Consider the following 23,689-nt stretch of genomic DNA (forward strand, 5'->3'; position numbering starts at 1 on the left):
TGAATTGCACATTTTTATTCAGATTTTGAAAAACTGTCACTGAGGTATTCACATTGAAGCGCTTGAAAGTTCTGGAAAGATGCTAGACATATAAACCTTCATCATGTCCTGTGGTGCAGAAATATATTAAAGACCCTAATTTATTGGAATGAAGACACTGGTTAGAAAAGTTTCACTGCTCTTGCATGGAAGTGTTTAGTAGGTATGTTTACAGCTGCAAATGCACAATCAGTGTTTCTGATTCTTACCGGTCATGACATCACAATTTCACACCTGCATTACTGAAGACCAGTTAGTGAAATATAGCAGTTACACGTTTTTTAAATGTTTCCCGGGCTTCACAAAATGCACACTGACTCACTCATACACACACAAGTTACACCCAGAAATGCAATCAAAGTGAGGACAAGGAAATTTAGTACCCGTAAAATAACTGTTTTCTACTGTAGCCCCTAACCCTGAATACAAGACTTACTCTAACCCTTATCCTAATCTTGACCTAACCCTAACCTCAATAACCTAACTTTTATTCCTAAACCTAACATACTTTAACCCCTAAACTTAACGTAAAACCTAGAAAATGGTATTGTGTATGTGACAACCGGCCAAAAGGTCCTCAATTTCCCCAAATGCCCTTATTTAAATAGTCTAAAACTCACTTTAATAGCAATTTGAGTATACACACACAAACAAAAACACACTGTAACAGCACCAGATACATTTTTCCAATATACATTAGCTTTAAAAAAGGCCAACTCTGGTAGTTATTTCCAACCAAACAACAACAAAAAAAAAGATTTATATCTACATCAACTTTAGAAATCAAATACAAAGTCAAATGGTCAAAAATTTAATTCTTTAAATTTAATTTTCTTTAAAAAGATTAAGTTCTTTAAAAAGATTTTTAAACATATTTACAAAAAGTCTGTGGACAAACACAAACGTGACAGGTTTACACATAGGATAATTCAAAATAAATAACAATTTACAGATAAAATAGTTCACTTACAAAAGCCAAGCAAATGTTTCCTAAACCTGAATGAATCCACCTCTTGACAAGTAGAATGAACAGTCACTGAATATCCACTGTTTTCTATAACACTTTTTTGTCAGAATTGCCAATTTTCTCCAACCCCTTTCACTAAAGATACAATACTGTCCAAATTTGTCAGCATACAGAATCTAAAGCAGCAAATTGTCAGCCCTGGGGGCGGAAAAAAAAACTCTGTGAGAGATTCCCCAAAATGTTCTACTTCTAGGCTACGTAGCAGTGATGCTATGACGGGGAAGCCTCCCGCCAAAGCCTCCAACGACGGACAAACCAGCAAAACAGTCCAGGAACTGCACGTGTTAGTCAGAATACTGATTGGAGAAGCCAGATCACTGTGATGACAGCAAGTTAAAGGTACGAGGTGGGTGGGTTGGGGGGCTGGGCTTGCCCCACGGTTCGGAAGGTTGTCACTCTCATCAATGACTCAACAGCCTGAGGCGGGCCAGCCAGCCTCCCAAAATCGAAGAGGGTTCCGAAGGAGGGCGTCTTTTGTCGGCGGCCGAGGTCTTTCTGGCCGACGTCTCCTGGTACGGTATGGTGGCGCTGTTGTGCAGGTCGGAGCTGATGAAGCACTGGGAGCCCCGGATGTGGTCGACGCCACGGACCAGCTGACCAGACCTCCCCTCCAGGGGCCTGTACGGGAGGGGGAAGCATGGCGCCTCCTCGGAGATGGTGGCGATTCGCTCATTACTCAGGTATCTGTGGAGGACGTCCTCACCTAGCGCAAGCAGAAAGGAATATGACCTTATTATCCATCCACAGATGTCATCGACAAGATGGACAAGACCCTAAGACTTTTCAGGTTGGGGCTGTCGGACATGATTACATTACGTAAAGTACTGTGCAAAAGTCTTAGGCACCTGAAAGTAAGGCCATTTATTTGGTTAGAGTTTATTTGTAAAAAAATATCCATAAAACATATATCTTTGAGTTTTTTACAAATAAAAAATGACAACCCAAATAAATGGGGTTTTTTTCTCTCCAACTTTCAGGTGCCTAAGACGTTTGCACAGTTCTGTACTTGGTCAAGGTTAATGGTCAAGGTTTGGTGGGCTAGGAAAGAAATGCGACAGATATCGTGGCGGTTAGACGCGACAAGGGGATAAACGTGTCGTTCTGTCCTTGAGTAAGTCACTTAACCCTAATGGCTGTGGTTAATCGCTCTGGATAAGAGAGGTCGCTAAACCACTAAAATGTAAATGTTAAGTTTCAGCCAAAATCAATGGTGGTTATGCAGGGGCTTTCTCAAGGGTTAATGAGCAACACCTTAAGAATTCCAGGCTTGCAGTCCTGACCTACTTCAGTCTTATCTTAGTTTGTACAGTAAATGCCTGTACAAGCCTGATGAATGGCCATTCTGATAAAAGTACATCGGTTTCGGGTGGACCCCTCCCACCAGGTAGCCCTGAAGTCTCCAGTGGTCAAAAGAAGGGCACAATGTAGGGACTAGGGTGTCATTTGAGATGCAGAGTGTGTAGCATGCAGTCAGGCGCTCGTAGCTGTCTCAGGTTTACCTTTCCTCCCCAGAGGCCAAGGTCTGGAGGCCGATTCAGGCATGCCCAAACATGAGTCTGCAGGCATGGATAGCGGCCGCGGTTTACCTGCAAAGAATTCAACTATGTAGTCATTTCTACCCAATGCCGATGTCACCGCAAAAAACCTATGGTACGAGTTGGTTGAATGGGCACAGAATGCTACCGTGATTGAATGCTAACGTGATTGAATGCTAACGTGATTGAATGCTAACGTGATTGAATGCTAACGTGATTGAATGCTAACGTGATTGACTGGGGGGAAACAAATTCCAGAGTGGTTGGGTGTGTGTATGTGTGTGTGTGTGTGTTAGGGCACTGACCCTGTGTGTGTATGTGTGTGTTTTGTGTGTGTGTGTGTGTATTAGGGCACTGACCCTGTGTGTGTATGTGTGTGTTTTGTGTGTGTGTGTGTTAGGGAACTGATCCTGTGTGTGTGTGTGGGTCAGGGCACTGATCCTGTGTGTGTGTGTTTTGTGTGTGTGTGTGTGGGTCAGGGCACTGAACCTGTGCGTGTGTATGTGTGTGTTTTGTGTGTGTGGGTCAGGGCACTGACCCTGTATGTGTGTGTGTGTGTGTGTGTGTTAGGGCACTGAACCTGTGTGTGTGTGTGTGTGTGTGTGTGTGGGTCAGGGCACTGACCCCGCGTGGAGGTCCGCTGTCTCAGGCGGGCTACTGGGACTGGTTGGGGGTTGGCCTCAGGATGTGGACCGACTTTGACCTTGTTGTCGTAGTCTGCGATGGTGAAGCGTCGCCGGCCTTCATCCAGGAAGGAGTTGGGAGACTGAGAACCTTTCGGTCTGAGCTTGACACTGGCACTCACCTTAGGCTTGTCATCCCTGCCATGAGAGGAAACAAATGAAAACACACGGTCAGCGAAAAGACCTGAGTCATCCACGGGCGGGGGGGGGGGGGTGCAAGACGTCTCTTTTTCGGGCGGAAGGTCACTCCCTCACCGTGGGGTGTAGGGAACAGCAGGGGGTGGCGGGATGAAAAGTTCCAAAATGGCTGGCTTCTCCTTCTGCATGAGGGCTTCTGGGGGATGTGAAGACTGGACATCTGGCACAGCGGGGGCGCTCTAAAACACAAAACGAGAGACAATTTATTTGACGAGTTTATGAAGAATTGCAACAAGAAAAACTACTGACGTAGCGGAAATCTGTGTTAAATGATGGAGTGGGCTTTCGAAACCAGCGAGCCCTTTCGTCCAGTCATGCTGAGGCAAAACCAAACATTGCCATTGTGTTACGTGCCCCAAATTAAGCTCATTTCCATTTGGTAAGTCCACCATCAGGGGCCTTGTCCTTAGTGCGCCTCCACGGAGAAACCGGCTAGGACACTGGCTGCCAGATAACCGATTACACAACCCTCTTATTGCTTCCTGACCACGCACGCGTGTCCCAAATGCCACGTTGTTCCTCATAATGTAGATCCGGTTTGGGTCAAAAGTAGTACACTACATTGGGAACAGGGTGGCGTTTAGTAGCTGGCCTGGTTGAGTGGGCCCCCGGCTCTTTCCCAAAGCACACTATTGTACCTTTAACACAGGGATACGGTCCTTCTTGGATTACTGTAATTACTGCATAAACAAATCTGAAACGGCTTTACAGAGTCGGTGCAATGCTTATTGTGTTCCTCCGCCCCCAAACCTACTGAGGGTGACCTTTGAGGGCGGTTGGTGCGTAGCCTTTAACCGTGAACTGATAGGTCAAGGTTTGTTGTAGATATGACCCTTCTACTGGACACCTTCGCTGGACATAGAGATTAGAGGGCACTCAAAGGCACACTAACTCATTCCACTGCTGACATTTAAGTGCTGTGCAATCTACCTAAAACACACATCCTCAAAATGGTCCTGAAACTGAAATCCTATTTTGGTAACATAAGACCTATTGTCTGACAATTGTCTGCGAAACATGAGTCACCTTCAAAACACGCCTGACATCAATACATGCTTGGGCTTTTTCTTTGGGTTTTCTTTTTTCAAGAAAGAGGGGAAGAAGGGATTCATTGTTCCTCCCTTTGACCCAGCCCCTGAGAGACCCAGCTTGGGTGGCTGAGGAATGGAAGTACGTGTCTTTTCTTGTCAAAGCCCACCACAGAGAAGCAGCTCTTGGATACCAAACAAACACATTTCACACCTACGATGATGAATTTGAATAAGGGCAGAGCTGATTTAACACCAGGATATAAAGGGGATGGGGCCGTGGGGGGTTGACCTACGGGTGTGTGTGTGTGTTAAGGCTCTACCTGAACGAGGGGGGGCCTCCAGCGCATGTTCTTCAGGGGGGCCGGAGTGAAGCTACAGGTGCCCGATGGCCTCTTCTTCAAGACCAGTGTAACGCCCAGGGGATCCGCCTTCAGTTTACCCACCAGGTTCTGTAGCTGCCAACCCACCTGGAGACACGGCATCAGGACAGGCAAGACCCCTCATCAGATCCATCCAGCATTATCACAACCCTCATCAGGACTGTTATCAGAAGCATTATCACAACCCTCATCAGAACCGTTATCAGAAGCATTATCACAACCCTCATCAGAACCATTATCAGAGGCCTTATCACAACCCTCATCAGAACCATTATCAGGAGCATTATCACAACCCTCATCAGGACTGTTATCAGAAGCATTATCACAACCCTCATCAGAACCATTATCAGAGGCCTTATCACAACCCTCATCAGAACCATTATCAGGAGCATTATCACAACCCTCATCAGAAACATTATCAGAAGCATTATCACAACCCTAATCAGAACCGTTATCAAAAGCATGATCAAAACCCTCATCAAAACTGTCATTCGAAGCATTATCACAACCCTCATCAGGACTGTTATCAGAAGCATTATCACAACCCTCATCAGAACCGTTATCAGAAGCATTATCACAACCCTCATCAGAACCATTATCAGAGGCCTTATCACAACCCTCATCAGAACCATTATCAGGAGCATTATCACAACCCTCATCAGAAACATTATCAGAAGCATTATCACAACCCTAATCAGAACCGTTATCAAAAGCATGATCAAAACCCTCATCAAAACTGTCATTCGAAGCATTATCACAACCCTCAACAGAACTGTTATCAGAATTATGAACACTTTCTCTCTGCCACTGTAATCTCACAGTGCATTGACATGAGATGTCATCTGCCTGGACTCTTCCTCGATGAGTGAGATTAAACTATAAAACTGAGATCTCTGGTGCAATTCAACATGGGTGCAGAAGGAAGAAGCCTACCACTGTCTGCTTGTTGACCTGGATGACCTCGTCTCCAGCGTGGATCTTGTGCGTTCTGTCTGCAGGCGACTGAAGAATAGAGGACAACACAGGGAGGGTCAGCACAGACAAGTCATAATATCACATTGGATGAGTTTTCCCATGATCCTCCCCTGTGTCCTGGATGTAGAGGGGATACACACATGTTCTGTGGTTCCAGTGACGACGTGAAGGCCGTCATAGGTGGATTTGATGTACATCCCCTGAAAAAATACAGGAGAACAGAAGAAGCAGATATACATTTAGCAGTGTAAAGGTCAAAACACTTTGCAATGAGCCCCCCCCCATAAGAAAAATGGCAATACAATCATTATTTTCCCTATTGACCTCTTATTTCCGATACTGGGGTGAACACCAGTTAAGTAGAGGACACCTGGGTATACTAGTGCCATTTAGGATGCATGTTAACTCTTCTCACCAGTCCTTCTCCGGGTCTGACATTGGTGATGTGGACCTCCTCCAGGCAGGCTGTCTGACTCTTCTGGGGGTCAGAGGTTGTCCTCAGGGTCTGGTCACAGATCACGTTCAGAGCCACTGACTGGAATGGAGACACATACGCAGCACAACACCCTCATTCACGACGTCTCGACAGGAATACACTTCCGTAGAAGGAAATGCTCGTTTTTTTTCTCCACTCAGCATGCACAGCGTCAACAACGGGTGGGTTTGTGAAGAGCTATTTTGGTGTGGATCTCCGTGGTCACACTGTCACTGGCTAATTGGCTAACGGCTGAGAATGACCCAGTGATATCACGACGTTGTCATTATTTGGAGTGTAGGTCTTCGGTTAGAGGCCAAACAAAGGAAGTTCCCAGCGAACAGAACCGGACACCTTCACTACAGAACAGTGAACCAGACATATACTTGCACAAGCATTGTACAACCAGTAATCGGCACAACAGTTTGTCAGCTCCTGAGGAAAACTGCTAATCCAAGCTAATATTATCATCAGGTGTTTAGGTGACTGTGTGTGTGAGGAAGATAATCCGGGTGGACGGGCCCAACACAGGATGCAGGAACAGGGCTTCTGTGGACAATCAGAGCACCACGGGGTACATTGGGTTACATAGGGCTCTGGACAAAAGGAGCACACTACTGCACATAGGGCACAGTGTGTAATTTGGGAGTGCAGTTTTACCTGTGTATAAACTGCACCCATTCAATCATTCAATCAAATTTATTTATAAAGCCTTTTTTTTACCCCAAGGTGCAATCGACAACAGTGTTGAAGCAGTGTGGCTAGCAAAAACTCCCTAAAAGGGGCTGAAATTTATTTATATTTAAGAGATTTTGAGAGGAACCAGGCACGGAGGGGTCCTTCAGGGACACATCACAAGGGTCTTTACACAATACAGTACAGGAAAGGGGGAGTGCATGTTTGTTAGTGTGTCACTCCACACGTCTACATGTATTTGTGTGTGTGTGTGTGTGTAAATGTTCATGTGTTTGTTTTTGTGACTTGTCAGGACATTTTGTCCCCATAACTATACTAAAACCTGAACAAGGTGACTTGTGGGGACATTTTTCACATTTTTCCCCACATTTCAAAAGTCATTTTCTGGCTCAGGGTTAAGTTTTAGGGTCAAACTTACAATTAACTTTAGACTTAGAATTGGGGTTTCTTTAAGGTCCAGGTGTTGTTGGTTAAGTTTAGGGTTAAGGTTAGGCATTATATCTAGGTAAAGTTTAGCCATAAATGTTACTTTATTGAGGTTAGGGTTAGGGTTAGGGTTAGGTAAGGTTAGGATTAGGTTAAGGTTAGGGTTAAGGTTAGGGCAAGGGAGCATGGAATTTTGTTTTTCTGGTCCCCACATTTCACAAAAACAAGTGTGTGTGCGCATGTGTGTGTTTGCGTGTGTGCATGCAATGTGTTTAGTTTGAAGCAGCAATGCTGTGCTATTGAACAGAGAGTCAACTACAGATCAACGTTTTACTTACCACTTCCAGAATCTTCTCTTCCATCTCATACACGGTGCAGTCCTGCAGTAGGCACCAGAGTACATATCAGAAGATGCCACAGCAAAACCCAACAAGCCATGTTGCTCTGTGGCTTAGCAGGAATGCTCCACAAAGACAGGAAAGTACAGGAGAACGACAAGGCAAATATTTGCGAACATAAAAAGCCACTGGGAGTGAAACCAAGCAGGAATGCAAAAGCCTCCAAAAACATTCAGCACGGGGACGACATGTCTTGAGGGCAGCTGGATAACAACACTCTGTCACCACGGAAGACAAGATGATTACATGACATCTTTGTGGGATGTCACTTAACTACAGGGAATATCTTTTTACCAGGACCGTGTGAACTCTGGTCAGGAGTGCGGCACTATTTACGGCAAGCCGTACCATTTAGGACACTGTGTTTTGGTGGAGACTGCTGAATCGGGCTGCTAGGGTCAGTTTTCACTTCCTGTTGACCGCAGGAGGAGGTTTCAGGGACAGACTATATGTGCTCTTTAAAGGCGAATCACAAAATGGCACGTTGGGCGCCCTTTAAACAGTCTTAGGTCAATGCGCAAAAAACACTAACGTAAGGCATCTGGATGTGGGTTGCATTTGAGCCAGGGGAAAATGCTGCCATTTAGAAACAATGCCAAGATCAATCAATCAATCACAAAGTTTGCCATACAGGCAAAGTCATCACGAAGTGCCATGAAATGCCATGTTGATGTGGTAACCGACCCTCTGAACGGTGCCAGTGAGCACCAGGCACAGCTGGATGATCCGGTTCTTGGTGGAGGTGAAGTCACTGATGCCTGACAGAGGAGTCCTGTTATGGGGACAGGCCAGAGGAGAAGCAGGAGTCAGTCACACAAACACACGCTCAGTCGACACATATCTACACATGAAATGTAGTACAGTCTAGACAATATAACTGACCAGTAAGGCACAAGGGGTTGTGGTATGTGGCCAGTTTACCACGGCTAAGAGCTGTTCGTAGGCACCACGCATTATTTGGCAATATACCACAAACCCCAGAGATGCCAAATCCTGTAGATACACATGTACAACACCAGCTGCGCTTCATTGCCTCTTATTCACGTTGCCTTTGTTTGACTTCATTTGTTGATCATTGTTTGCGCCAGACGTGTTTGTGCCTTTGTTTGCGATGTTTTCTGTTCAGTTATTGTCCATTAAAAGGATGATTCCCTATAACCTGCTACGATGTTAACGGTGTGTGTGTGTGCATGCGTGCGTGTGTGTATGGGGTGGTATGGCACAATCAGTGCCGGCTCTAGCCTTTTGGGGGCCCTAGGCAACATTTTATTTGGGGCCCCCTAGTGGTGGGGACCGCTTCTGTCGCTTATGTGAGTTTGTTTTTGTCGAGCCTACCTGTCCAGCCAGGCCAGCAGACACTTGGCGGCGCCGATGAGCTCCACCACAGCTGTGAGGAAGTCATTGGGCGGTTTGTGGGAGTTCTTGCCCTCGTATGACGGGTTCTTCCTGCGTTCCGATGCCGAGTTGTGGAGGTTTTTGGACGCGGCTCTCATACGGTCCACCAGGGTCTTCAGGTTGTCTGTCTCAACGCCGCAGTTCTGGAAGATAAATGAGAGGACTGCTTTGACTCGCATCGACTACGTGTGGTCGTTTCATGGACCAAATCTACACAAATTCTCTGGATAAGAGCTTCTCCTGAATGGCCAGAATGTAAAATGTAATGTGAAACGAGTGGGAACATTCTCACGACACAAAAATGGAAGATAAACAGGAAATCATCTCGGGCACTCTGACTCGTTCAGTTGCTCGTGGTCTCATACCTTAGCTATTACAGCTTTAATATGTGTGATTTGGCACATGTGCTATTTTCAAAGTGCACTAAATAGGGTGAAGAGGGCCATTTCGGGAAAGCAGACGTTCTCCCTCTGTTATAATGTGGGGTGACAGCGGATTATGGTCTCCAAGGTCATTCTCATGACCCCGTCACTACCCCCCCCCCAACTGAGAAGTCGCCTGACATTTCTCAGCATCAATCACCACAGCGTCTCCCTGCCCATGACCCGTCAATCTAACCACCACAGAGTCCCCACCACGTCCACCTCAATTACCTCATGTGCCGTGTGTGTGCTGGGGCCGAGTGGGCGTGTCCGTTTGTGTGTTCACAAGGGCGTGTGTGCGAACGAGGCACGGACGTAGCGAGGGCTGAGGAGACCGGAGGATCCGTTTCAGATCTGCACAGCTCCAGGGTTTGAGGAACAGGCTAACGCTTGTGGGACGATGGCCCTGCATCACAGCTGTGGCAGGCCCGGGTTAAATTTACTTAATTAAGTGTGAAGGATTATGGGATAGGAGAGCCCGAGGTCCCTTTAATCATTTAAATGATCACTGTGTACACACACACACGCACACACACACCTTATACAGACAGACGCACACACGCACTCACACCTCCAACTGTCAGTAAACACACGCAAACCTCCGGAAAGACATCTGTTCATTTGTTCCTGTCCTCAAGCACAGAGGCAGCGGAGAGGTCTGCAGCCCGTCTGACAACTGCTCCTGAATCCCAGGCACCGCGGAGAGGGGAAAGGAGATAGCATGTGACGGAGGGAGGGGAGAAAGGAGATAGCATGTGACAGAGGGAGGGGGGAAAGGAGATAGCATGTGACGGAGGGAGGGGAGAAAGGAGATAGCATGTGACGGAGGAAGAGGGGAAAGGAGATAGCATGTGACGGAGGGAGGGGAGAAAGGAGATAGCATGTGACGGAGGGAGAGGGGAAAGGAGATAGCATGTGACGGAGGGAGGGGAGAAAGGAGATAGCATGTGACGGAGGGAGGGGAGAAAGGAGATAGCATGTGACGGAGGGAGAGGGGAAAGGAGATAGCATGTGACGGAGGGAGGGGAGAAAGGAGATAGCATGTGACGGAGGGAGGGGAGAAAGGAGATAGCATGTGACGGAGGGAGAGGAGAAAGGAGATAGCATGTGACGGAGGGAGAGGGGAAAGGAGATAGCATGTGACGGAGGGAGAGGGGAAAGGAGATAGCATGTGACGGAGGGAGAGGGGAAAGGAGATAGCATGTGACGGAGGGAGCGGGGAAAGGAGATAGCATGTGACGGAGGGAGGGGAGAAACGAGATAGCATGTGACGGAGGGAGGGGAGAAAGGAGATAGCATGTGACGGAGGGAGAGGGGAAAGGAGATAGCATGTGACGGAGGGAGGGGAGAAAGGAGATAGCATGTGACGGAGGGAGGGGAGAAAGGAGATAGCATGTGACGGAGGGAGAGGGGAAAGGAGATAGCATGTGACGGAGGGAGAGGGGAAAGGAGATAGCATGTGACGGAGGGAGAGGGGAAAGGAGATAGCATGTGACGGAGGGAGGGGAGAAACGAGATAGCATGTGACGGAGGGAGGGGAGAAACGAGATAGCATGTGACGGAGGGAGAGGGGAGAAACGAGATAGCATGTGACGGAGGGAGAGGGGAAAGGAGATAGCATGTGACGGAGGGAGAGGGGAAAGGAGATAGCATGTGACGGAGGGAGAGGGGAAAGGAGATAGCATGTGACGGAGGGAGAGGGGAAAGGAGATAGCATGTGACGGAGGGAGGGGAGAAAGGAGATAGCATGTGACGGAGGGAGGGGAGAAAGGAGATAGCATGTGATGGAGAGAGAGGGGAAAGGAGATAGCATGTGACGGAGGGAGGGGAGAAAGGAGATAGCATGTGACGGAGGGAGGGGAGAAAGGAGATAGCATGTGACGGAGGGAGAGGGGAAAGGAGATAGCATGTGACGGAGGGAGAGGGGAAAGGAGATAGCATGTGACGGAGGGAGAGGGGAAAGGAGATAGCATGTGACGGAGGGAGGGGAGAAACGAGATAGCATGTGACGGAGGGAGAGGGGAAAGGAGATAGCATGTGACGGAGGGAGAGGGGAAAGGAGATAGCATGTGACGGAGGGAGAGGGGAAAGGAGATAGCATGTGACGGAGGGAGGGGAGAAAGGAGATAGCATGTGACGGAGGGAGAGGGGAAAGGAGATAGCATGTGACGGAGGGAGGGGAGAAACGAGATAGCATGTGACGGAGGGAGGGGGGAAAGGAGATAGCATGTGACGGAGGGAGGGGGGAAAGTGGAGCAGGCGGGGCACTAATCAGCCGACACCACCGGACGGAAACAGGCAGGAACAATGGTTTAGAGGCTGTTCCTGAATGGGACGTGTATGTGTGTGTGCACGTGCATGAGTGCGTGTGTATACGTGTGTGTGCGCACGCGCATGTGTGTATGTGTGTACGTGTGTGTGCACGTGTGTGTGTGTGTGTGTATAAAACAGGTGGGGGTTGAGTTCACATTTGTTCGCATTTCCTCAGCTGCGGATCTGTCCCCAAGAACATACAGCCTTGCGCAATATAGTCCCAAGTAGCACCTTATTCCCAACATAGAACACCAGTTCAGACTGGGTCCATAGGGCTTTGCTCATAGGCGTAAGGAATATTGAAAACCTGGTGGTTTGAATCATGAAAGCTGATGGCTGTGGTATATGAGACCATGTACGATGGGAATGACATCAAATCACTTTTTACAGGTTTATAAACACGTTGTTAACCTGTTTATAATAGTAATCTCCGGGGTCACTGGCCATAAACCACAACCCCTTCTGCCATATTGTCTTAGTAAGCCATCTGAGACACGGGCCTACAAGTCACCCACATCCAGCCCTGGGTATCACTATACTTAACTAAGACCGGCTTCATTACTGTCTCTGGTGGGCATGATCAACGGGGGGGAAAGAAAACACTATGCACATTATACGTGGCAAAAGAAAAAGCACATTAACATGAATGTTTTTTAAATGAAGGCTGATGGTCATTTGAGTGTAGAATGCACTCCCACTGTTTGGGAGAAACAGAAACGTTCTTTTTGGTCATTGTTTGGGACTTTTATTGGCAGGCCCCATCCGTTTTCTGTTCGGGCCCCAGTCATTTGGGAGCCAGTCAGTTGAGCTCAGGGTCCATTCTCTGTGGAGCCTTTTCTCACTGAACACTGAACACAATACAGTATTTCTCCTTTTCTCTTTCCCACTGCTTTGTGTGCTACATACTGCAGCTAGCCCGGGGGAACATGGGCCATTGTTTTCCACACCAGTAGCCCGGTCCCATATCTGTTTGTGCTGCCAATCCCCATGTCCTTCTCCACAGTGAGGGTGACAGGAGTTGACAGGACGGCACAAACAGACACACCACGCTACCCAGGTCCGAACATCCATCAGATAAGTTTCACCTCAGCCCGAAAGTTTTGCGTGTGAACGGCGCCAGGAGAGCAGCTCCAGGAGACCATTTGATACCCATAGAGACAGAACACACACCACCCCAGAGACACTGATCTTGTCCACAGTGGGCTGGGCCAGCCTGCTCTGCAGACCATAAGCCACGTTAGTCACGGAGTACAGAGACACCCAGGTGGGAGGTTGGTCCTGGGAAAGGCTTGACCAGAGAGAGAGGGGGGGAGGGGGGGGGGGTGTGAATATATGTTTGTTTTCTGTTGAGTATTGTTCTGCTATTGTTTATTCTTTTACTGGTATCTAGTTGTAAATGAATACTTTATTATTGAAGTATGCTGGGGAAATATGCATGTTGTTACACCGATAAAGTGATTAGAACTGATTTGAGAGGAAGAAGGGAAAAGTGAGGGAGTGTGAGAAAGCGTGGAAAAAAACACGAGTGAGGGAGAGAGAGAGTGACAGATAGAGAGACAGAGAGAGAGAGAGAGAGAGCAGCTGACCGGACATTCCTTCCTAATCCCTGTTTCCTGACCAATGCCAGCCTCTCCCATCCATGGGCCACTTCACTCATTGACGCTGTGTTCTCCTTTGGCTGGACAGCAACATTTACCGCCAAAGGCAGAACATCAGAAATAATAATCCTCAGAAACGTTTGCTTATGACAACGTTGATACCTCCGGTCTAAAATGGCTGCCAACTTTCCACACAGGTTGATTAAGTAATTATATCCGATAACAAACAGTCTATTTAAATTGATGTTATTTTATCCAAAACATTTTCACCATAGTGTCCTTACAGGCATGTTATGTAAATAGTTTATATGTAGGTCACAAGTACAATTGGGTTCGGGAAAATAACCGACAGCATAGTCACTGTGTAGAGTCACGTTTTAATGTCACTGTGTAGAGTCACAGTTTAATGTCACTGTGTAGTCACGTTTTAATGTCACTGTGTAGAGTCACAGTTTAATGTCACTGTGTAGAGTCACAGTTTAGATTGACAGTGTAGAGTCACAGTTTAATGTCACTGTGTAAAGTTACGGTTTAATGTCACTGTGTAGAGTCACAGTTTAATGTCACTGTGTAGAGTCACAGTTTAGATTTACAGTGTAGAGTCACGTTTTAATGTCACTGTGTAGAGTCACAGTTTAATGTCACTGTGTAGATTCACAGTTTAATGTCACTGTGTAGAGTCACAGTTTAGATTGACAGTGTAGAGTCACAGTTTAATGTCACTGTGTAAAGTTACGGTTTAATGTCACTGTGTAGAGTCACAGTTTAATGTCACTGTGTAGAGTCACAGTTTAGATTGACAGTGTAGAGTCACGTTTTAATGTCACTGTGTAGAGTCACAGTTTAATGTCACTGTGTAGAGTCACAGTTTAATGTCACTGTGTAGAGTCACAGTTTAATCTCACTGTGTAGAGTCACAGTTTAGAGTGACGGTGTAGTGTCACAGTGTAAAATCACAGTCTGTGTGTCTGTGTGTGTGTGTGTGTGTATGCTGACTAACCAAAGCGCATAGCAGATCAACAGCCTCCAACACAAGTTCCTGATGTCCAATCTTGGTCACCCCAAGTTCTAGCAGGTCCTGGTGGGATATCTTCAGCAGCTGTTCCCCGTCAATCTTCTCCCGCTCAAAATACGGGACATACTGCTGCAGACTGTCATCTAGGCCTGGGAAAGACGGAGAGAGAGAACGGATGGGGGGGAGGGGGGGGTGAGAGAGAGAGAAAGAGAGAGAGAGAGGGAAAGAGAGCAAGAGATGTTAGACAAAGAGCTTCTTTCAAAGACGGAGTCCAAGACCTGTTATGATGTCGGCCGAGTGTGGAAGCAAACACAGCGAGTCAACACAAGCTACATCCATCACTCACACATTCCCTGCACAGCACTGTCCAGCGACAACCACAATCGAACTGACACCTGACTGCCAGTGACCATGCATCCAACCACACAGGATTCCACGCTGTGTGAGTGACAGCCATTATGACCAGTGGCTAATCCGTTCACATACAGTTACGTGCCCTCTCATTCGCTGAAGACCTTCTGGGCCAAACGGCCCCCCAGGCAACGGCTCCGCCCAAACAGACGTGTTTGTTGTGAAAAGGGGAAGAAAACAGCAACTGCTACCTTTTGGGGGCCGTTAGAATCCCACCGACCACCGAGGCTCCTGCTGGTTTGGACAGATGGTTCACTGAGATTCTACATCCCAAATGGCCTGCTATTTCCTATGTAGTGAACTACTACTACTACTAGGGTGACATTTGGGAGACATCCCACTAGTTCACGGAGGGAGGCGCGCCTCTTAAATAGAGGCTAATGAGTTGCTCTCCGCCACCTTTGTGTTAGCGCAGGCTAATGACTCCACTGTTACCCCAGTGCTACTGGTTAATCTTTAGACAATCAAAGTAACGTTTCTGCTCTAAGTGTTTTGACCTTTCACGAGGGAGGACAGGATTGCCACGAATGTGTTTAACTGCACATTGTAAAAGATCGGGCACATTAGTTAGCCCATTGTACCATTGGGTGGTGATGTGAGTAGTGGATTTTGTAGAAATATTTAGTGACAGCAGTGAGTTGCTGGTGGCGGCTGGATAAAAGGATGACTGGAGCAACAGCTGCATTCTCACAGCCTGTAGACGGCAATCCAGATATGAGAGACACCTGATGACAGCTACAAATCATCAGTGTGACTTGCAAATAGTGGGGAAATAAACTCCCTTCAACAAATGCTTGTTATTTGTGCAGGGCAAAAAATAATAATTGTTTGCGTGATCTGGGTTTAGATACCTGACGAGGGCAATCATCTCTCTGTGTAGTGAGTTTCACACTACACAGCCCATCACCAGCTAATAACACCCAACACCAGTCCCAAATGAAACCGAACACACTACAGTGACCACAGCTGAGAGTAATGCGAGATTCTTTCTCAGGCAAATTAACAGTCATAAAACATTTTTATCATTCTTCAACGAGATTTCCCACGTAACCACTGCCTTTTTTTGTGTTTGGCACAGCTTCATGTTGGACAAACTTGAAAGGACACCCAACTTTGGTCTAAGACATTTTACCATGTTGAAATATCCCAAAATACTATGTTAAGGGAGCACGGTTCAAATAACAGGACCTGTTTATCATTTTATCTGAGCTTTAATGACTTTCACACTGTCCGGCAAAGATGTCCCAACACCTATTAAGAATGTATATTGAGAAATGTGTGACCTGGGACTGTTTGCTGCTCTCAGTTACAGTAAAAGACAGTTACAGAATTTCTTTCAAAGGACAACAACAAAGAACTGACTGAAGTACAAATTGAGAACATTTTGGTTATTTCAGTAGGCCTAGTGATGTCAAATGCCAGAACTAATAATACACTTCTGATAAGACAAAAAATATGACTGTCTCTTCTCTGCACAAGCGGTTTGTGGCCCGATGAAACTGTATTCATACAATTGTATAGTTCTTAATTTTATCTGACTGTTACTTCCCACATAGACACAACTATTTCCGTTATACACTGTAATATTCTTTCACACAGATTAGTATCCTAGCCTTGTTCTAAGGTGCATTGGGCCAGGACTACATTGGTTGCTAGTTCAAATTCCAGAGCTGGAACAAGTTGGTTCTTCTGCCCTTAAGCAAAACATTTCATCCTAATAGTGGCAGATGTACCCCTTTCAATTTGGAGGGGCTGGTTTGGGCACAACTGAAAACTAAAACAGTCATTATTTAATATAACATTGAGGTCCAGCTGTGTTTAGGTTCCACGACCTCCTCCCAAATGCAGTGACAAATAAGCATAGAGCAGGGTATTTCAGAGGGCCCAGTTTCTCAGGGTTTCGTTACTAATGAAGGAATGGTGCAAGGCTTTCATTCTCTACCCCTCTGTCCCCTTGTCTCTTTATCTTTCATTTGCTCCCTCTCTGTCGAGTCATTACTCTCCTGCTTCATATGAAGACATGTATTCACAGTCCTAAATGTCTGCCCTTGTGGGCAATGTACTGACAGTGGGTCAGTCTTTTGTTTACAAAAGGCAGTTGCAGTGTTTTTCTATTGCTTTTACACTGACCAGCCTCTTTAACGGACTAAATAAATCTTAATTGTTTTCGCAGCTGCCAGAACCTGAAGATGCCACAAATCCTCCATCTTGAGACAGCCCTTTTAGATAAAAAGGGTAATCTTATAAATGATAACGCTGAATTCCTTGTTAAACAGATTAATGAGAAAATGTACAGAATAGGCTATAACATGCATTTTCTATGAATATTTACATCCTGTGATTATGGAGATACTGTACAAGTAAAGATGCATAATAGAAAGTGGTTTTACTGAAAAAGAAAAAAAGGTTGAGGTCAGCAAACTCTTGTGCAGGGCGGAGGCAACATTCACATTCCACAGAAACATCCAGTTAATAATTTATCAGAAAGAGAAAAAAACAAACAAACCCATGTAGCTTCATGCAGAAAATGTTTCAAGTGTAGCACATTCCTAACCTAGTAAAACCTAGTAAAACCATATGAGAGGAAACCACTATTGTACAACCTACTGTCATAGGTAGACATAGCATAATATATGCAAATCTGGGACACAAACATTTGTATATGTGAAGTTTGATAGGATATCTATTCCTTGGAATTACAATGCATACTAAATGTTCCTGAATTTACATAAGTGTTATCGAAATGTATAATATGTTAACAATTTGCTAAACATTTGATATTAATACAAATGTTAAGGTTATGTATTAATGTTAGGGTTATGTATTAATGTTAGGGTTAGGTATTCATGTTAAGATTAGCTATTCATTTAAAACGGTTAGATTAAGGTTTGGGATATGTCTTGGATTTACGTAAACCACTATGTCAGGTCTATGACCCCAGGCTGTGATGAGTGTTCAAAAGCATTAACCAACTGTTGAGTGATCCAGTATGTGTGTTCATTAAAACCTCTGTGGTAAGCAAGCTAGCAGCGGCCATCCTTTCTATAATCATTAGGTTTAGTAGCTGTGACATCATCCCATGTTACCCAGAACTAAAATGATTGTGAATGTTGTTCTCTACCCTATTGTATTTCAGGGGAACTGGGGATTTTTGTTGTGCAAATAAAGGAAGCGAAGACCCATCCTGTGCAAATAGAAACTTTCAGCACAACCCCTCCCTCCCGCTATTTTCACCTGTTTATCATCCACACACAAGTGTAAAATCACCTAAGCATCCCTCTGCCAAATCCTGGTTTGCCCAAACAATCCATTATGAAAACCCAATAACTGCTGCTGCTCGTAATCACATAATTCTATGTGAGAGTTGACAGATTTTTACACGCAGAATCCACAGGGGATAAAATAATACATTACAACTAAAGCAAATGCCGCCTTGGATTTGTTCAACACGGCACACAAAGGCACATGTTATGCTGTCAGGGCTAACGCGCCCATGAATGAGTGGAGTTTGAACCTGCATTCCAGGGCTGGGGCTAAACAAAGAGAATGTTTACTTCACCCCTCAGAACAGAACTCGAGTGGTGCCAGTCACAGATCCAACGGAAGAGAGTGCTTCAAAAGCATTCAGACTATTCATGGACCCCTTTCACTCTCATCTACCGCTCTCACAAACAGGCCAGTTCAGACGTCGAGGAGTCACCGTATCTGAAACAAATTGACCCATGCTGGAAAACGCAATTCATCAGACATCATTAAAACAGCTGTTCATAAATAAAGTTTTTTTTACTGCTTGCTGTGTGTGTGCGCGTGCATGTGTATCCGTATACATGTTTGTGCTTCTACTTGTGTGTTCTGTGAGAAACCCATGACTGGCGCAACCTCAAGCCACGGACTTCAAAGTGGTAGATGGTGCCTACTCGTCAGTGATCTCTCCAAACTCTGGGAACCAGCAAAGAGGTTACGGCGTTGCCTTGTGTACTACACTGCAAAAAATATATGTCTTATCAAGTATATTTATCTTATTTTTAGGTTAAAATGTGGTATATTCTTCTTAACAAGCTAGATAATACCGCTTTTTGTTTGCTGAAAATATGCCTTGAATATCGTGTCATCTTTCTTGTTCCATTGGCAGATTATTTCACTTATATCAAGCAAATATCTCCTCAAATATAGTTCAATTGCCTTGTTAATTTTTTGCAGTGTACAGCTAATCAATGGAACAAACCCATACAACCAGGATGGAGGCGCTCCAGCTGAGTCCCAAATGGCACCCAATTCCCTACACGGCACAGTGCATTTCTTCTGACCAGAGCCATGGTCCCTGTGGGACGCATCGGCTGTTTCTGAGGAACGGTCAGACGTAATGCACAGTGCTGATGGCAACACTACGGGGCATTAGCCTGTCCAGTCTACGTTCCCACGGAGACCAGGGCACGTCAGCAAAACCATGGTGACTCAGAACCAGGATGTGCTCCTTTGAGTCATTCAGTGCTTCGGGGCCAACCCCGCGGTGTGTTCTGCCTTGGGACAGTGCATCTTATCAAGGCCAGCAGGCGTGTTTTTATGGCATTACGCCAATATCTAGTTTTGCGCAGGAGGTAGGTATGTTTATGTGATGTATCACGTCTTTGGTCTCTGGATGTAGGTAGGTCCTACATAAAGAAGAGACAGGAAGGGGAGGTTGATCCGTTTCCTTAGAGACCGCGAGCTCGGTTTAATTCCTGATAAGCTCAGCCAATGAAAGACAGGGAAAGGTGAAAGTCTCATGACTCAAAATAAGGTATCTCCAAGTTGAAACTAGTGTGCCCTAAATAGAACCCTAACTGTACTCTATTGCACTACTCTTGACCAGGTTCAAATGGGGGCTAAGGTCTGTAGTAGTGCACTATTTTGGATAAAGGGCACAATTTAGGAGCCCCCCTTGGGAGTCCTCTTCCCTCGAAAGCACATAAACAGGAGGCTCATGTCTTGTACCTGCAGGGAAAAACATGTTACATGCAAACAGAGTTTCGTGTCCCAGAGATCGTGTATCTGTGTCAATCTTTCACAAATGTAAAATCGACATATCTATATTTTGTTTCCTAATAAGGGTAATAGCTTGTTGAAAAACTTTATTAAAATTTTTAAACATATCAAACTGAGACAAATTGCTTTCTTCAGTCTATAACTCCACAGAATTGTTAGTCGCATGACCTAAATCTATAGTCCTAAATCTTGAATCTTTACTATAGCTTTACCTACACAAGTGCAGAGAAAAATGCAGTGTTGCCTCAACATGTTCTCACTAATGCAGTATTATCTCTAACGTATAAGAGTAATGAGTTTTTCAAAGTTCATCGCATATAGAAAAACTATTTTTGCTATTTTACTGCTAACAGAAAATTATTATTATACTGCACACTGGTATGTATATTCATGTGTCCTTTGCTTATGAGCTGCAAGGGCCAAATACCTGACAGAGAATCACTAAACAACTTCTCTTTATTTACACGCAAATCAAGGTATGCCAAGTCAAACACAAAAACATTCAAATGGAAAGACAGCGTGGGTCCTTCATGAAAGAACCTGTTGCTGCACTCAGGCAGGTGCCACGCATCCCCAGCCACAGCCTGAGGGAGGTAATCCTCTCTGCTATGACGGAAGAACCTTTGTAAACACTGAGCAGGATCCATGGAACGAGTTGGATCAGCACGTTTTCCATAGGGATCACAAAAGCCTGAGGGTTGCTAAGATATAAGCTCAGATCAGAGGCTGTAGGTACCAAGCCTGTCAGAACAGGAGAGCCAATCAGGACGCCCTGTCCATGTAATGTTATCTGTTCACGTCTAACAGGCAGAACTGATCTAAAATCAGCACTCCGGCTCTGGGGGTGTATGGTTAATTCATACAGCCTCACGGACACGCATGATTGGCCAGACGCCTCATGTGGGTAAGATTAGATCCAAGCTCGCTTTGGTGTTCTAGCGTTTGGCAAGTTCCTGCAGGATAGATCTGCCCTCAAATCAGATGCCATTTTTATGCATACAAACTTTAGCTCCTCCAGTAACCTTTTGACCCCGCTCACAGTAGGATGCTGCTGACCTTTGTGGCGGAGCTCTTGTTCAGCTCCCCCCTTTATGGTTTGGCATTACAGCTTAGCCATCCTTTGTCCTGACTTTAAAGGGATGGGTCAACGCTCTTAAAGGGGTGGTTCGCCACTCTTAAAGGGATGGGGACAGTCAGTTAGGAGCTAAATAAGCTGCAGCGTATTGGTGCATTCACTGTTTAGTGGTGAACGGCGTTAGTTGCCTATTGACCAAAAGAGCTCAGTTTTTCCCATTAGCAGTTGGTACTTTTTTTTATCACAACCCTGTAACTGCAGATAAAAATAAAAATGTCCGTTCAGCTTGACTACTCAGGCAAATGTAGCAATGTCAACAATTACAAAATGTTCAAAACTATGATGTTACAAGTAGCATATGAAAAATGAACACGTAAATACTGTGTTGGTTACTGCAGATGACTGAACTACTTTCACTGATCCAAAACGGTTTTCCAATTAAATGACCGCAGGATCCAGAATAAAGCCAGCTTCCCTCAATATCATTCTGACCGGATGCTTAGTCATGGGACTCAAACTCTCCACGGTTCGTAATGGGATAATATGCTAACAGGTCAGACATAGCACCATTTAGAGCTTAATGACACGTGGCAATGAATTTGAATATGTGCCGTAAATGCTGACACAATGACTAGGGCTTGTGCACGTACTGGTAAATCTTCTGGATGCTGTAATATGTAACACAGCCGGTACATATGAAGGAATAAGCTAGGCTTTTCCTAGTTCAGTGTTACTGGCACATCAGGAGTATATCCACATCCTGTTACACCAAGGCTTTGGAGTGTTACAGTATATTTAGATTTATTAAAGGCAATGGATAATAATAGGATATTTTGATTACATTAAGACACAAACACAGTTTCCCTGACATTCATGGAAATACTTGTGAACAGGTGTTTTTTGAAATCCTGTTGATTTTAGACAAAAACAAACAAACACCATTGGTGGAACCATAAGATATCACTTGCGGACCAATTCTGGCCTGTGGGCCGCAGGGTAAAGTGCCTACCCGCTTGGAGTGGAGCACACCCACAGGCCAACAACCTCGATTGAGCGTGCACATGGCCAGACCACCACAAAGAGTCACTAGAGCGTGAAAAGACATTCCACCCATACACCCCAGGTGCCGAATCTGTACGCCCCTCTGCGTCACACCTGGGTACTTTCCCTTCGCCAGGAAGCTGTTTCCCAGCCGAGTTTCAGCCCTGCCTGATAGTTTTCAACCAGATAAGTAAGAAATAACAATAACACAATATTATACCCTGCCTCCCTACGCTTGGTGTTCACCAACAGAAAGGACGAGTGTGCAGTCCACAGCAGAATCGACTGTGCATGGTGATGCATTTGGAATCTGAGGAATTCCTTTTGTTGTAATGTGACGGGACCGGGTTAGAGGTCCATGATGCTTTTGAAATCCCCTGCCATCAGGATTCAGTGTTTAGGTGGGTGGTGTAAAGCACAACTGTACATGGAATCTACTGATTTAGATTTGGGTATCCCTCATGTGGGATCGTTATACACCTATAGTAAGTTGGTCAAAATATGTTGGTTTTAAATTAGTATTTTCAACCAAAAACGTTTTGTCCTTATAAGGTGGACTATGTGTACAAAGTGCTGCAGTTAAGATGAAAAACACCCACAAATGAATGCTTACAGGCTGCTCTTTAACCTTCATTGTTTAATCCAAAGTGCTGGGGCACAGAGCCAAATAAAAACATTCGTACCTGCCCAAACACTATATGGACGTCACTGTTTATTTACCGACCAATAGCCTTCAGATGATCTGCTCAGTGAACACGTGTAGTCTACATAAACATTCTCCCCGTTGGCACACAATTTCCTCTCATAAAATAAAGATTAAGACTACCCAAACCGAAAGCAATAAATAAATTTGTTACCATGAAGTTTAAATATAAATACTTTAAAGAGATACTGCCCAATTTTATGCACTCATTATTTCTCAACATTGTCAAGACTGGGCACTTTTCAATGTTGTATTGCTAAAACCAGTAATAACTAAAACCTGACATGACAAACATAATTAAAGGAAGTGTTACTTAAAATAGGTTTAAGTTAAAACAGTGAATTGTATAAAGTGAAACAAAGGCTCTTAAAAATAACTGAAACATTAGCGCAGGTAACAATGTAAACTAAGGAAGAATAATCATCTCACCTCTCATCCAATCCACAACTTGTTTAGGTGACCATTTCGTTATGGGATCCATTTCTTTGAAATTTAATTCCCTAAAATTGAACCGGCTTTTTCAGCAAGCGTAAGACTTGTATGGTGTTAGCTTTGGTCAAAAGTCATTCATTCCACACAGTAACACAATTGTAGCAAAGACGACACTAAGTGGAAATAGTCCCAGCACGTCACTCCCGCGAAAGCCCGGGTGACCGACTGATCGCATGGGGGGAAACAACAAGTTTACAAAGCAGCAGCGCAAACACGAGAGAAGTTAGGGGCGGGAGTAGGCCTATCAGATTGCAGTTCAGGTCAGCGCTTCTCAAATGAAACATTTAGAGAGGTTCAATCTTTTCTACAAGAGACTACAACTAGAAGCACATTTTT

At 45.2% G+C, this 23,689-nt stretch overlaps 1 protein-coding gene across 2 annotated transcripts; it reads right to left on the reverse strand.

Moving 5' to 3' along the window:
• Positions 1 to 23,689, reverse strand: cnksr3 (cnksr family member 3). Of its 2 annotated transcripts, none has more exons than XM_010882733.5 (13): positions 23,291 to 23,689; positions 14,592 to 14,755; positions 9,199 to 9,401; positions 8,548 to 8,635; positions 7,804 to 7,845; positions 6,284 to 6,403; positions 6,009 to 6,068; positions 5,827 to 5,895; positions 4,834 to 4,980; positions 3,540 to 3,661; positions 3,226 to 3,422; positions 2,566 to 2,652; positions 1 to 1,769 (listed from the first exon to the last, which is right to left on the reverse strand). In XM_010882733.5, exons 1-13 carry the CDS (start codon positions 23,340 to 23,342, stop codon positions 1,468 to 1,470), a joined length of 1,653 nt encoding a protein of 550 aa, XP_010881035.2. In that variant the 5' UTR covers positions 23,343 to 23,689; the 3' UTR covers positions 1 to 1,467. The 2 variants fall into 2 exon arrangements, with proteins under 2 accessions (XP_010881035.2, XP_019912067.2); XM_020056508.3 differs by lacking the exon at positions 23,291 to 23,689 and adding an exon at positions 14,953 to 15,034.

This window comes from Esox lucius, chromosome 18 (assembly GCF_011004845.1).
Source record: "Esox lucius isolate fEsoLuc1 chromosome 18, fEsoLuc1.pri, whole genome shotgun sequence".
NCBI lineage: Eukaryota > Metazoa > Chordata > Actinopteri > Esociformes > Esocidae > Esox > Esox lucius.

Excerpts from the sequence above, each read along its gene's own strand:
- cnksr3 (XM_020056508.3), bottom strand. The coding sequence starts at position 15,019 with ATGGTCACTGGCAGTCAGGTGTCAGTTCGATTGTGGTTGTCGCTGGAC. Across the intron at positions 7,846-8,547 it reads TCACTGGCACCGTTCAGAGG|GACTGCACCGTGTATGAGAT; the intron begins GTCGGTTACCAC and ends TGCCTACTGCAG. Across the intron at positions 1,770-2,565 it reads TTGGCCTCTGGGGAGGAAAG|GTGAGGACGTCCTCCACAGA; the intron begins GTAAACCTGAGA and ends TGCTTGCGCTAG.